The sequence below is a fragment of the Python bivittatus genome, unplaced genomic scaffold (genome assembly GCF_059951505.1).
Source record: "Python bivittatus isolate LINGU-HERP-01145 unplaced genomic scaffold, Pbiv_v1 ctg000020_np1212, whole genome shotgun sequence".
Taxonomy (NCBI): Eukaryota; Metazoa; Chordata; class Lepidosauria; order Squamata; family Pythonidae; genus Python; species Python bivittatus.
Genome location: NW_028277030.1, coordinates 46,624,767 through 46,637,973, shown reverse-complemented (window position 1 = coordinate 46,637,973; position 13,207 = coordinate 46,624,767). Strand labels below are relative to the sequence as shown.

Below are 13,207 nucleotides of genomic sequence, written 5' to 3'. Positions count from 1 at the left end.
GAAGAATTGTTTGTCAAGGACTCGGCTTTTCGAGCGGTAAAACCAACCCCGAAGCAAAGGAGGAGAGGCTGCGGGGATAGCGGCCCTCAGCCCCAGGCAGCGAAGGCCAAGCCCGAGTCGTACTTCGCTTCCTCACCGGCGGGGGGCGGCATTGCCACACAACCTGCACCTCAGCGGCGCACATAGGCAAGAGGAAATCTACGGGGCGAAACCACTGGCAGCGCGTGCCACTCTTCGCCGCGACTGCTGCGCGCGCATTGCCGGCAGGGGCGCAAGAACCACTTTCCCCTCGACCATCGGACTGAGAGATTTTGCAATTTCAACCACTGACTTTGAGGGTTAGCAGATCTTTGTGCTGCAGCAGGTTAACCTGACTTCTCTGGGAGAACTCTCTTAGCTTGGACAGGGCTGTTGGAAACTGCTAGCCCCGAGAGAGTCCTCTTTCATTAAATGCCGCTCTCCCCGGTCTTGCTCCTTCAAGAAGTGCATTTCAAATGGGGGGGGGGGGAGTTGGGACCTCCCAGGGAACGACTCTTTTCAGGCCGGAGTCCCTAATCCCCATTGGGGCTAGTGGGAGAACATGGTGTGGCGGCGGTTGCCGAAGATGCCCAATTCTATTTACCATTTTCCACATCACTGTTAGGTGGTGATTAAGGAGGGAACGCGCTCTTTTCACCTTGGAAAGCGCGGGAGTTGAACACGCGAAGAAGCGTGCGCGGGGAAGCCTGCAATGGAACGGCGCACCACGGAAAGCGGAACATGGTCGATTTTTCATTCCATTCAATTTACAAGGACCTTTAAAAGATTGCTAGTGAAAACTAAGGCGGGAGGACGTGGAGCACAGAAGCCTTCTCTTTTATGTAACGCGGGGGCTAAACGCCCCTCCTGGGCTGGGCTGTCGAGCCAACTGGCGTGGTCAGGCATGCGGAAGCCACAGTTCCATGAAGAACAATCCGTGTGGCTGAGACAGCCGAAGGATTTTACTCAGGTGCTGCGTGCCCCGTCCAGAGTACTGACAATGGCTGAAACGCCATTCGCCGTCCTTTGTATTTTTACCAAATACGAGCTCTTATTTGGACAGCTTTTACTTCACTGCCCCCAGTCCTTATCGCCGCCGCCCCACATCCGCAACCGTTGCGCATTTGGATGGTTCTCACGACACGCCAAATTAAAATAAAAAGTTTAGCGCGTTGTAGGAACTCAGGCTTTTAGTTTACAATCCAAGATTCGTAGCTTATCGTCTAAATCCAATTGTGATTAAGCAACCATGGCTTAACACGACGTTGGCAGACCCGGCTCATCCTTAGCTCATCCAGAGTTTTCCTTTTCTCCGCGTATGGCACATAACAGGAATCGGATTTAAACCGAAAATATAGCCGATATGATTTCTGTGTCGAGAAGCGCGTGAAAGCCTACTGGAAGGGGCAGATTAGAAGGCGCACGCAAACCTTCGCCCAGTGAGTAAGCAGCTGCCGACAGCAACCACCACCTCCCTCCTCCTCCTCCTATGGTTGCGCATGGGGCCCAGGCAGGCTTTGAACCTCAGTCAAAGATTAACCATTTATTTTAGCACATTTCCTGCAGTTCATAATCAGCTGCGAGCGCCCGGCCCACAGAGTCTTGAATCTAGGAGACCCAGCTGTAGCCTCAGGCAGCGCCTCTTCATCGGTGGCGCGCCATTGCTCCCCTATTGAGAAAACAGGCAACACCTCTCGTGATTTCGGAGGGCAAATTCAGTCTGCCTGGGCGACGCTAGCCCTAACCGTGACCGCCGGCCCCCCCAATCCCAAGACGGGACCTTCGAAAAGAGGAAGGCTTTCTGCTTATCCCCACCTCGGAAGGCTTCAACCGCGGAAGCTTTTAGTCTCGCTAAAGAAGCAGCGTGGGCGGGTTCTCTCTCCCCCTCCTCTGCGCGCAGAGCTCATTCACACAGATCTGGCAGGCTGACGTTCGTCCAAGAAGGCTTCCAATTGGCTCGATACCCTGGGAGCCTGGAGGCAGGAAAACAAACGATCGCGGCCAAGCCAGCGGTGATTGGCGAAGCTCTTCGCACATCACAGGTCTCTGGAATCGCCCTGCAGCTGTTGCTGGAACCTCAGGACCGTGACGTTGCACCCACTCCTATTACTGCTCTTCCAGCTGCTGGGTTGACCTCCCCCTCCTTTTATCGGCTGTGTGTCTCCTTCATCTTTTCTTAGGAAGCGTGACAGCCACCTTTTCATCTATGCACGACGCCTCGGCCACGTACCTTGCTCTCTGTCATGCCTTTCAAGTCTTGCGTATCAACATTTAAAAAGGATTTGGATTTGCGCAGGTAGAGTCCTTCGAATACCGCGCTTTAACTCTTTAATGCTCAAGCCATTGCATGATTGCGTACTGAAGATTGACATTGCAGGAAAAAAAGTGAGTTATCTGTATTTACTTCCCCTCACCTGCTCTCCGTGCATGCATTAGCCAGTTGGAAACTTTTTTTTAGTAATCTTCTCAGCTGCGTAGTAAATTAGATTAAAAAAAAAATAACCCCCCCTTTAATAGTAATAAAAGGTAACCGCTGCTATTAAAGCAGACAACTTTTGCCTAATGTTCTATTCTGCGCCGTTTATTTGCATTGTACAAGCGCTTTGTAAACTGCGTGACCTACTTGAATAGTGTCCCTTTTTCCCTTGCCCCGTTGCTGTTTGCTCAGCTCTGTCTACTAACTTGTTAAATCAGGGCAGGTACGAATGTTAGTTCCCGAGAATAAATGCCGAGGGGAGAAGGCGACTGTTTTAAATCGGATTATCCTTTCTCTATGAGAAGATGCGCCAGCGTTTGACTCTCAGAATTATTTTACTGGCCGACTGAAAGGTCGGTCCAGTAAATTGCGACCCCAATTATTTATATTGTTATATTGCTCTTTCCACCTCCTGAAGCAACAAACTCTTTTTAAAAGAAATAAATAACCAAAACATCTCAGTCAGCTTCCTTCCATATTTTTTTATTTTTAACTCCAAACCAGACGTTTTCGCTGTCGGGATCAGGGTCTAAATGTTCCCTGCCTCGCTAGAGGCCTGTCCTAAGACGCCTTGCATACCACCACCACCGTTGCTTTCTTGCCAGTTAATCATTTGGGAGTCCACCGGAATGTCATTTGGAGTTGGGTGACTGGGAGTATCGCATCCTGCCAAGCTCTATCACAAATCAGAGACCTCATACATTCCCTGGGCGGCTGTGGCCCAGGATGTCCCTTGCCTCGCTTGTGTAGAGAAAACACACACACCAAATATGCCGAGAGGGGTGTTGACCACTCACCTCCCCCCCCGCCCCATCCGTGTGTTATCCATTTTTGTTTAGCTGATGTCGGTAGGTCTGGATTTTTCTTAAATGTTCCAGACAGTATAAAGTAGCAAGTGCGCAATGACCAAGAGCTTGTTTTTTCTTCCTTCCTCTCAGTCCCCTCTTTTTCCTATGAGCTTCCATGGGGATTTTACTCTTCCTTTGCACCTGAGAAGAATGCCCCATTCCCTTACTTCGTTTAGCCACTGACTTTTTCCCTTACATTAACTAAGAGGGGGTCTTGTATGAGAAGAGACCATCGTCCTCGTATCTACCGCTAGCCAGTGTCCCTTGCTGCTCCTACCAGCCAGCTCCATGTGGAACAGATGCTAACTTCAGCAATTACTGCATAATTCAGGTTCGGCATGGCTTTCAGAGGGGACAAGTATCTTTCCTCCACCCCCGCGAGACTGGCTGTTGTACAGCTCCGCGCTATTGCGAAGCACGCGCTCCGCAGGGAGCACCAAAGAATGTTCCACATGCTGTTGCTGCTGGCTGTGAGGACCACCCCTCCACCCCCTCTTCCTGAGGATTCCTGGTGCCCTCTTAGGGCTCCCACCGCCCCCGGCCCCCTTGCTGGGGGATTTTCTGGGCAGCTGCTTCCAGGAAGTTCCAGCAGAATCCCCCGTGTTCGGACTTTCACCTTTCTTCCCCGTCCACCGGGGAGATATTTTTATTTGGGGGGGGGGGAGAGGGGGAAAAAGGCGGAGGAAGCAACTTTAGCAAAAGCTGCTGCGAAAAGCGTAGAAAACAGCTGTTTAGGCAGAGAAATGGGCGTGTCGGAAAGTGGGAGAAGAAGCGTCGATATGCAGATGAGGGGGGCGTGGGGAGCGAAGAGTGATTCGGAGCCCCGGAAGAGCCAGAAAAGAAACCCGTATAAAAAACTACTGGGAACGTTTTCCGACCAGAACTAGCAAATAGCCTCGCGGCGGAAGAGCGAGAGGGAACAGCTCTCCGGAGAAGAGCGAGTCGGACTCGCTGGCAGACGCACCGTGGGCTACGGACATGACTCCATAAATAACGGACCCAGAGTGAGCTTTGCTCGCCAGGCCAGGCTGCTCCTCCAGCTGCGCGTAGGTGTACAGTCGGCTCTCTCTCTCTTTCTCGCCAGCCCTCTCCGTGTTTCCCCGCCGTCCATTAGTGAGGCGGCTGGTCACGTACACATACATACATTCGGCAGGTGATCGAGAGAAAACCCGGGTGTGTATACCGGTGGATAGCTGGGGGAGGGAGCGTGGGTTCAGATATCTGTCCCCTGGTGCAGCGTCAAGTCCAGTCTGGGGGCGGCGGCGACGCTGGCTTCACTTCGCCTCTCCACGCAGTTGAAAACTCGAGGGAGCTCGATGAATGGGAGGGGGCGGAGTAAAGCGGCTGTGATCCTCCAGGCTTGAGGATCGCAGCTGTAATTCAGTTTGCTTTTGCATTTCTTTCATCACCCGCCCCCCCCCCCCGGTAGGAGCGAAGGAAGAAGACGCCTTGAAAAGAAAACAGTGCCTTTGTTCACTAGTTCTGCCTCTATCGCTTAAACCCCACAGACATCCCCACCACCCTACCGACTAAGCTGGACCATGGCAGACGAGGACAACGCTCTTAGCGGCAGCTCAAACGAGGTCCCTCCGGAGCCCTGCCGGGGCAGTTGCGAGAGCAGCCGCTGCAGTGTGCTCACCTGGGAGCAAGTGCAGCGCCTGGACCGTATCCTGAGTGAAACCATCCCGATTCACGGCCGGGGCAACTTCCCCACGCTGGAAATGCAGCCGCGACAGATCGTGAAGGTGGTGAGGAGCCGCCTGGAGGAGCACGGAATCGGCGTGCGCGATGTGCGGCTCAACGGCTCGGCGGCCAGCCACGTCTTGCACCAGGACAGCGGCCTGGGTTACAAGGACTTGGACCTCATCTTCTGCGCCGATCTGAAAGGCGAGACGGAGTTCCAGACAGTGAAGGACGTAGTCCTGGACTGCCTCTTGGATTTCTTGCCGGATGGGGTTAACAAAGAGAAGATCACGCCGCTCACCCTGAAGGTAAATTGAATGCGCTCAGGGTCCCAGCAGGCTGGCTCGTTTATCTAGAAGAGGGTGACACACCAATTATTTCAGTTTGCATTGAAAAATGCAGACTCCCCATGACAGTTCCCGGAGGATTAAAGACACGCCAACACACTCTGCCTCTCCTTTCTGCTTATGGCCAGCACCATCTTCTAATTGGCTTCTTCCAGCTATTAATTCTCCTTGCTTAGGGAGAGCAGGGAGATCCATATGCTTTAATTATAGCCCTGATCCATAGCTGAGTTAAATCAAAGCATTTGAGCTTGTTTAGAGTCCCTGGTTTTTCTGTGAGCTAAGTTGTTTTAATTACAGTTATTTCTTTTCTTAGTTGGGTTGTGGATGGGCCCGCTAGAGGGAAACGGAGCTCCTGCATTTCCCTGCCCTTCAGTGCTCCAATAGCACCACACTGAGATTTAGCCAAGGATTTTGAGAGCCTGGTCTCTGTTCCCAGATCCTCACAAATCTTTTTTTGGAGGAGGTGCTCACTCACTGTCACTACATTATGTTTAAGTATTTTTTGCAACACTCAAGGAATTCACTGAAGCCAAACTGCCTTTTAAGAGAAGTTGGGAATCATCCAAAACCTTTGGTTTAAGTTATTACTTTGCAAGAATTATATTGGTTTGGAAGACAGGGTATAAGCTTAAAGTTTGCTTAGAAATTTCCCAATTTCTCCAAAAGGTAAAGCAATCTTTAATTTTAAAGATGTAAAAATGAGAACCAGTGTGTTATCACATTCATTTTTGCCATAATTTAATTGCAATTTTTCAAGAGAGTTCCACTGTTATTACTTTGTATGCATTTTTATCATATCTTTGGAGAAAAAGCCTAAATAAAATCCATACACAGAACATACCCTTTGAGCATTTACCATGGCATGAATCCTCCCTCACCAATCTTTAGCCACTGCCTGTCTGTAAACCACATACTAAATCTGTCTACATTGTCTCTTTCACATGCCTGAGCTCTGGGGAAGGCAGGGTGGAGTTGGGATCAAATGCAGATGAAAGCTCCAAAGAGGAAGTGCTCTTACTAGTTTCCTGATCTTTTCTTTTCTTCTTTTTCTCTCCCTTTTTTTTTGGGGGGGGCATTTGTTTCAAATTGCAGGAAGCCTATGTACAGAAAATGGTGAAAGTCTGCAACGATTCAGACCGATGGAGTCTCATCTCATTATCCAACAACAGTGGCAAAAATGTGGAGCTGAAATTTGTGGACTCTCTGAGGAGGCAGTTTGAGTTCAGCGTAGATTCTTTTCAGATCAAGCTAGACTCTCTCCTTCTTTTTTATGAATGTTCTGAAAATCCAATGGCTGAAACCTTTCACCCAACTATCATTGGGGAGAGCGTCTATGGGGATTTCCAAGAAGCCTTTGATCACCTTTGTAACAAGATAATTGCAACTAGAAATCCAGAAGAGATCAGGGGAGGTGGTCTCCTTAAATACTGCAACCTCCTAGTCAGAGGCTTCAGGGCTGCCTCTGAGTCTGAGATTAAGTCCCTCCAGAGATACATGTGCTCAAGGTTTTTTATTGATTTCTCAGACATTGGAGAACAGCAGCGCAAGCTGGAGTCCTACTTGCAGAACCACTTTGTGGGACTCGAGGACCGCAAGTATGACTATCTCATGACCCTTCATGGTGTGGTGAATGAGAGCACAGTGTGCCTGATGGGACATGAGAGACGACAGACTTTAAATCTTATCACCATGCTGGCCATCCGGGTGCTGGCTGAGCAAAATATCATCCCCAATGTGGCCAATGTCACTTGCTACTACCAGCCAGCCCCATACGTAGCTGATGCTAACTTCAGCAATTACTATATTGCTCAGGTTCAGCCCATGTTCCCATGTCAGCAGCACACTTACTCTACTTGGTTGCCCTGTAACTAACAGTTTTAATAGACTTGGGGAGCATCTTTTTCCAGCAAGCAAATAAAGGGGGAGGGTGGATCTCCTCTTTTAAAAATGGGATGTTTTTAGTGCAACATGATTTGCTCTACCTTTTTTGCTTGAGGAAAGTTGCTGGTTCTTCTCTCTAGTGTAACCGAGCCTGTCTTAGAAAAGAACTAAACACTATTGGATTCCACCCCAAAGTATGCAACCTGTTTTGAAGAGCAACTAGATCCCCTTGAATAAATCCAGGAGAAATGGTTGATGACAATATGGGTTGGCAATGCTTGCTCCCATAGCTATGGCAGAGCGAAAGTTGGGAAGCCTCCTTTATTTTTTAAGTGGAATCTGAAAACTGAAATTAAAAAAGGAGAGGAACCTAAGAAGATGAAGCAAAACAAAAAGCTAAACATGCTTTCAGGAATTAAAAGTTAAATGCAAAATAGAGATATGTTGGAATAAGATGTATTTTGGAATTCTTGCCTTGGAACATGCATTAAGTGCTGCCAACGGAGGGGTTCCATAGAATGTATAGCTTGCTTGAATAGAATGCTTTAAGAGAAACCGCTTGCTCAAAAAGAAAAGGAGAGATGGATACTGAAAGAAGGGTGGGGGTGGGAAGGATTATGGCAAATTTCATTATTTCCAGCTGTGTGCATGCTTCACATTTTTTGAAAAAAATGTGGAAAAGCAAGAAAACCAGCTGTAGCAAGCTTCATATGCTTTAGGACCAAAGATAAATTATCCTAGTAAAAAGGAAGACATGGTAGATTATTAAATATATATATTTGTATACACAAATATTAAACAAAAGTGCCTGATGCCTTCAGAAAATTTGAAGTGAGAAAAATATAGTTTTGTGGTTTAATCTTGCATTTTGTTTTTTATCAGGGACACAAGAAACTAAAAAAATAAGCTTGTGAATAAATGATGGAGGATATTCCTATTTTTTTCCTTGCAAATACCTATATAAAGGTTGTATTGTTGGTGTCCTGCAATCTTTGGTACACAAGTGTATGTGTATGTTTATTGTTTTGTGTGTGTGTGTGTATAACATGTTATATGTATATATTCACACGTTTTAAACATGGTAGGGAAATGTAGCAATGTTAAGGAATGTTTTAAATGAACTATAGTGTGTGTTCCAGTCTGCAACAGGATATAATGAATCTGAGGGCACTTTGCAGAGATTCCCACACCAGAAAAATCTACATAAACACATTAGTCCTAAATAAAATAGGAATCCAATGATAAAAAATAATTAATTGGGCTACTTGTGAGTTATAGGATTTTGTAACTGGACAGAACTTCACTTTCCTCTTAATTATTCTGCTTTAATATGGTTTTAATATTCAGCTTAGAAATTCCTTGACTGCATGCCTCTGTGATGTAGTAAGATACCAACTGGAATGTGGCTCAAACAGATGGCTCCCCTCATTGTTAATTATTGTTTTACTTGATGATTTAAATACTTATGATTAATATTTCTTTTGAAAAGCAAACAGAATGCACTGTGCATTCCAGGACCACTATAACTTAGTAAATGTGAAATGAACCATACGTGTTGCACATGTGTGTATGTGTATATGTATGTGTGTGTATGTATATGTATATACACACACACATATACATACACCCTATCAAACGTGTTGATTTGATTGCCACACTATTTTGCAGCTTAATATTGTATCTTATTTAAAAGGAATAGTTTCTGCTTTCTCAAAGAGGCAAGTGAAGTACTGGGAACCAACTTACTGCAAGTTTTTCCATCCTTCTTGTGTTGATTGTCATACAGAAGAGTTCTGACTCTTCTTTTTCTTTTTCCTCCAGCCACTGGTCTTTTAAAAGGAAATGAAAGTTAACTGTAAAGTTCAAATGCAGAGTTAAGAGGTCTTTAAGTTCATTAATTAATGAACCTATCTGTGGATTTAAGGCTCAGATGCTTTAAAAATTGTGTTGGAGTCTGGCCCACCTGTTTTCCCCCCATTAACGATCTGACATTTCCAGTTCTGGAGAAGGGATGGAGGAAGGCCATCAACACTTGTAGAATCAAATGTTAATCTAGGTATATCCCTGTCAGCGGTAAAGCAAGATGAAATATTTATAATGGAAGGATTAGTAAATTGCTGACCAGATAATCTGTCCTTGGTCCCAGTAAAGCTACTGGCAATCTATTTTCCTTTACTAAGTTTTAAATTATTAAAGCTTTTCCTATATCTACAATTATTTTGTATTAGTTGAATAGGATCCCCGTGGGTTTACTCATGCATCCTCTCTGTGAAACCCCTCTGTGGGGAATAATCTTTTGTTCTGTCTGGAAAGCACTCTCTACTCTCCTTTGCTTTTTCTCCCTCTGATGCCTGATAGGTATGGCCTTTTTTTAAAGAGCTTATTTTGTTCAGTGCTCAGTTGTAAACAAATGCTTGTATTTGCCAACCCAGTCCCATTTGTGGTGAATGAAAAGAGAGATGCATTTGGTTAAAATCAGAATTTCACTTATTATCTGACTTATTTCTATGAGTATCCAAAAGAGAATAATGAATGGGTCCAGCCCAACGTATCTGGCGGAGGGGGGGGGGGCAAATCAGTGAAGCCTGCTGCAACTGTACAAGGTCTTCCTGGTGGAAACTGAGCTGAAGGCTGGGGAAATGGGATCAGCTGGTAATGTGGTTTTGTCCTTTCCTTAACGCAGCTATTTTGCTGCAAAGAAATGAGTCATCCACTCTTGCAAGGGCTTGGGGATCACTGGCAGGACCTCAGCTATAAAATGCTGATAATATATTACATATTTTCCTTTGGAGTAGTTTTTTCCATTTTTTTTTAAAAAATCATTATTAGTCCAGGCGTTACAGGTCCCCCATCCCACACTCTGTACTATATGCCATAGTTCAAATTTTAGTTGCTGTTTACAGCAAATGCATGGGGTAAAATCCTGGCAATTGTCATTTTTTCTCTACTTCAAGGGCTCAGTGATTTTCATTAGCCTTCAGACATGTCCACACATGTATACTAATGAACGTCATTGTAACTGGTGGGGGGGTAGAAGGTGTCTGATGCTACTGACTGCTGGTCAAAGAACTTAAAACCTGTATTTTCAAAACCATTTAGTTTTGGTGGGGGCATATGTAGTTCTTTTTAGGGTTTGGCAATATCCACCTTCCTTTTTCAGTTTTGATGGATAGTTTCAGAAGAAAATGCTTGTTACTGTTTAGGATCCTGCATTATTTCTTCAGCAGATTTTTAAAAGTTGTTGCAGTGCTTAATTTAAGATGTCTCATTTATAGCTAAATTGATTGGGGTTCCAGTGAATTAACTATGAATCAGGGAGGATCTGAACTTGTTCTAGTTTGACAGTGGCTGGAAAGAGAAAAGAAGAATGTAAGATTTTGTATTCTATTGAGTTTTGAAAGAATAATTTTAATATTGGATATTTTGAAAATCTTATTTGCCCGTGTCTGTTGTGTGGACCTCAAAAGATTGGAAGTGTTATTTTCAGTCCCAAGTTGTTCAGTCAAGTTGTACTGTATATAATCTGCAATATGCACACACAAAACAAATTCTTTGAAAAGAAACAAGCAAAAATTAAGACACAATAAAAAAATGCCAGCAGGATTATTGTTTTCATAACTCATTTTATTTAAAGGCTTTAAAACTTACTTGCTGCTAGGTATTGCACAAAGTTTCATGCACACCTTATAAATGCCTATTGTAAAATGCTTTATATGCAAGTTATATTATTATTGAAGGCTCTTACTCATTCAGAGAAAGCTTTAAATAGTTTGTGGAGATTAAAATGTGTAAAGGAAAAGAGACAGAGAAGGAAATATATCTAATGACGTATTCAGCACTTTTTTCTTTTTCTTTTTGTTTTGTTTAATTTGTTTTGGGATGACTTTCTAGTTTCCACTGCAGTGGACAAAATCCAACATCAATATACATATTTTGCTGTTTGCTATTATTGCAACTACTTAAACTTTGGAAAGCCTACACATTCTAGGATGGGCTAAACATGGCACTGCAACCCTTGCAGTCTATAGGAAGTGTCAATTTCATTCTCCCAATTCGTATTCAACTTGTAGTCTTCTGCAAAGCATCCTGTTGCATCCAACTGTTCCTTTGATTGCTCCTGCTCTGGGAACATTTTGACTCTGGGCTCTGTTGGAAGTTGAACCAAATAAAGACTGGAAAACAGACCCTTTTAACTAACAAAAGCATTTGCTTCTGGGCGAGAGGGAACAGATTGTGAATTTTGTTTACAGCATCCAATATTTGGAATATTTGTAAATAAAAATGTTATTTTTTCTATTTATTTGTGTCTGATCTTTCCAGTGTCAAAAACTATTCTGAAATCCATTGTCTGGGATTACTGTTGAATTTTGCTGTTGAATTGTCAAAATAGGGCTTTACTTTATTGCATGGCCTTAAAAGTACTTTTACTTGCTGGAAAATGTCGTTCAAGATGCTATGCAGCATGGGAAAAAGCACTGGCTTTCTTCCAGCATGATTTTTGCAAGCACTTTTTGAACTGAATTCTTCATGGAAGTGGTCTTGGCAATGCCTATGCCAGCCTTCCCCAATCTAGTGGCCTCCAGATGTGTTGGACTGCAGTTCCCATGCTAGTTGTGAATTAGTGCTGTAGTATCAACCCATCCTGAGGGCACCAAAGGGGAGAATCTGGATTACTCCTGAACACATGTCTGTTCATTCAACATCAAACCTCAAATCATGATGAGAGTATAACCCATCCATTTGCCTGTCACTTGATACTGGGATAAAAGGAATCATCTAAGTCAAGGTGTGCCTTCTTAATCAAATGCCCGCTCCACTCAAAAACTGTAACCAGAGGTGCACATTTACAGAGAAGAAAATATTTCAGTGAGAAGCATTTTGAGATATAAGCTTCATGTAACAGTTGTATAGCAAATATACACTCAAATATCAATAGTCTAAATTTAAAAAAAACATGTTAAAGGAAAATGAGTTTATACAATTTTCCCAAAACTCTACAGAGATTGGAATACATTTATGTACTGACACCTGCAGTTTGTAAATTTAAGTTTCTAATTTAAGTTTCTAACAAAGCTAATAAAATGAATAAAAGTTTGAATTCCAAGGACATACTTGAAAAAATATTTTTACTAGACAGTATAAATTAATTGTATTAGGGAAAATTGTTTGCAGAAAAGTCACACAATTTGTATTAGAATGTGAGGTACTAAGTAAACTCTGTCATGAATAAAAGCACTAATTATTCTTCCAGCTGTAATGCTTCTATGTGGTGAAAGTACAATGGTAAGGAATTTATTGCTAAATTAATAGATTATAAACAAGAAAAAATGGCTGATTCAGAACCATGAGAGACATGGGAGATTGCAGTCTGATGCCTCCTTTATGAAATAGAAACAGGAAAGAAGTTTTCAGGGAAAGAAAGGGAGAAGCATCTCAAATTTCGGCATTTGAGAGTGCCCAGATAAATGCTTAAAACTGCAGGTACACTATTTTCTAACATACAAAATGTTTGTTCTTTTCACATAGCAAACATTATTTGTTCATGTACTAAAAATCTGTTGAGGACCTCTTCCACCACAAAGGTGTATCAGATTTATGCCACTTCAGGGCCTAGAGAATCCTGGGAACTGTAGTCAGGCTGCTGACAGCCCCCTTCCAAGCTACAACCCCACTATTCCCTCAAGAAAGAGAATGACTGCTTGAAAACTGTAAGGTACCTATGTTTCTCAACGTTAGCAGTAGCGCTAAGCATTTTCCTTATGGATGTGCTTTGGAATAACTGTCATGCATACAGGATTCCATCATGGCTTATGGAAATACATTTTGAAAACTGGAAAACAATTAGCCAGCACTTTCAAGTCCCCCCCCCCTCCATTGGAAGGCTTCTGCTTCCCAGAATCTGGACTGTAAACTGAAGTTATGAGACCAAAGGGGAGGATCAGGGCGTGTTTGGA

The 13,207-nt window shown here is 43.9% G+C and overlaps 1 protein-coding gene across 6 annotated transcripts; it reads left to right on the top strand.

The window, feature by feature from the left end:
* Positions 1-2,120: 2,120 nt before the first annotated feature.
* On the top strand, positions 2,121-12,471 carry TENT5A (terminal nucleotidyltransferase 5A). Of its 6 annotated transcripts, none has more exons than XM_007433644.4 (3): positions 2,121-2,314; positions 4,851-5,333; positions 6,465-12,471. In XM_007433644.4, the coding sequence occupies exons 2-3, from the start codon at positions 4,884-4,886 to the stop codon at positions 7,242-7,244; spliced, it is 1,230 nt and encodes a 409-aa protein (XP_007433706.1). In that variant the 5' UTR covers positions 2,121-2,314; positions 4,851-4,883; the 3' UTR covers positions 7,245-12,471. The 6 variants fall into 6 exon arrangements, with proteins under 6 accessions (XP_007433706.1, XP_087994118.1, XP_025025906.1 ...); XM_088137992.1 differs by having other exon boundaries at positions 2,121-2,403; positions 4,772-5,333; XM_025170138.2 differs by having other exon boundaries at positions 2,123-2,403.
* Positions 12,472-13,207: the final 736 nt, after the last annotated feature.

Excerpts from the sequence above, each read along its gene's own strand:
- TENT5A (XM_025170138.2), top strand. The coding sequence starts at position 2,350 with ATGCTCAAGCCATTGCATGATTGCGTACTGAAGATTGACATTGCAGGA. Across the intron at positions 2,404-4,850 it reads TTGACATTGCAGGAAAAAAA|ACATCCCCACCACCCTACCG; the intron begins GTGAGTTATCTG and ends TAAACCCCACAG. Across the intron at positions 5,334-6,464 it reads TCACGCCGCTCACCCTGAAG|GAAGCCTATGTACAGAAAAT; the intron begins GTAAATTGAATG and ends TTCAAATTGCAG.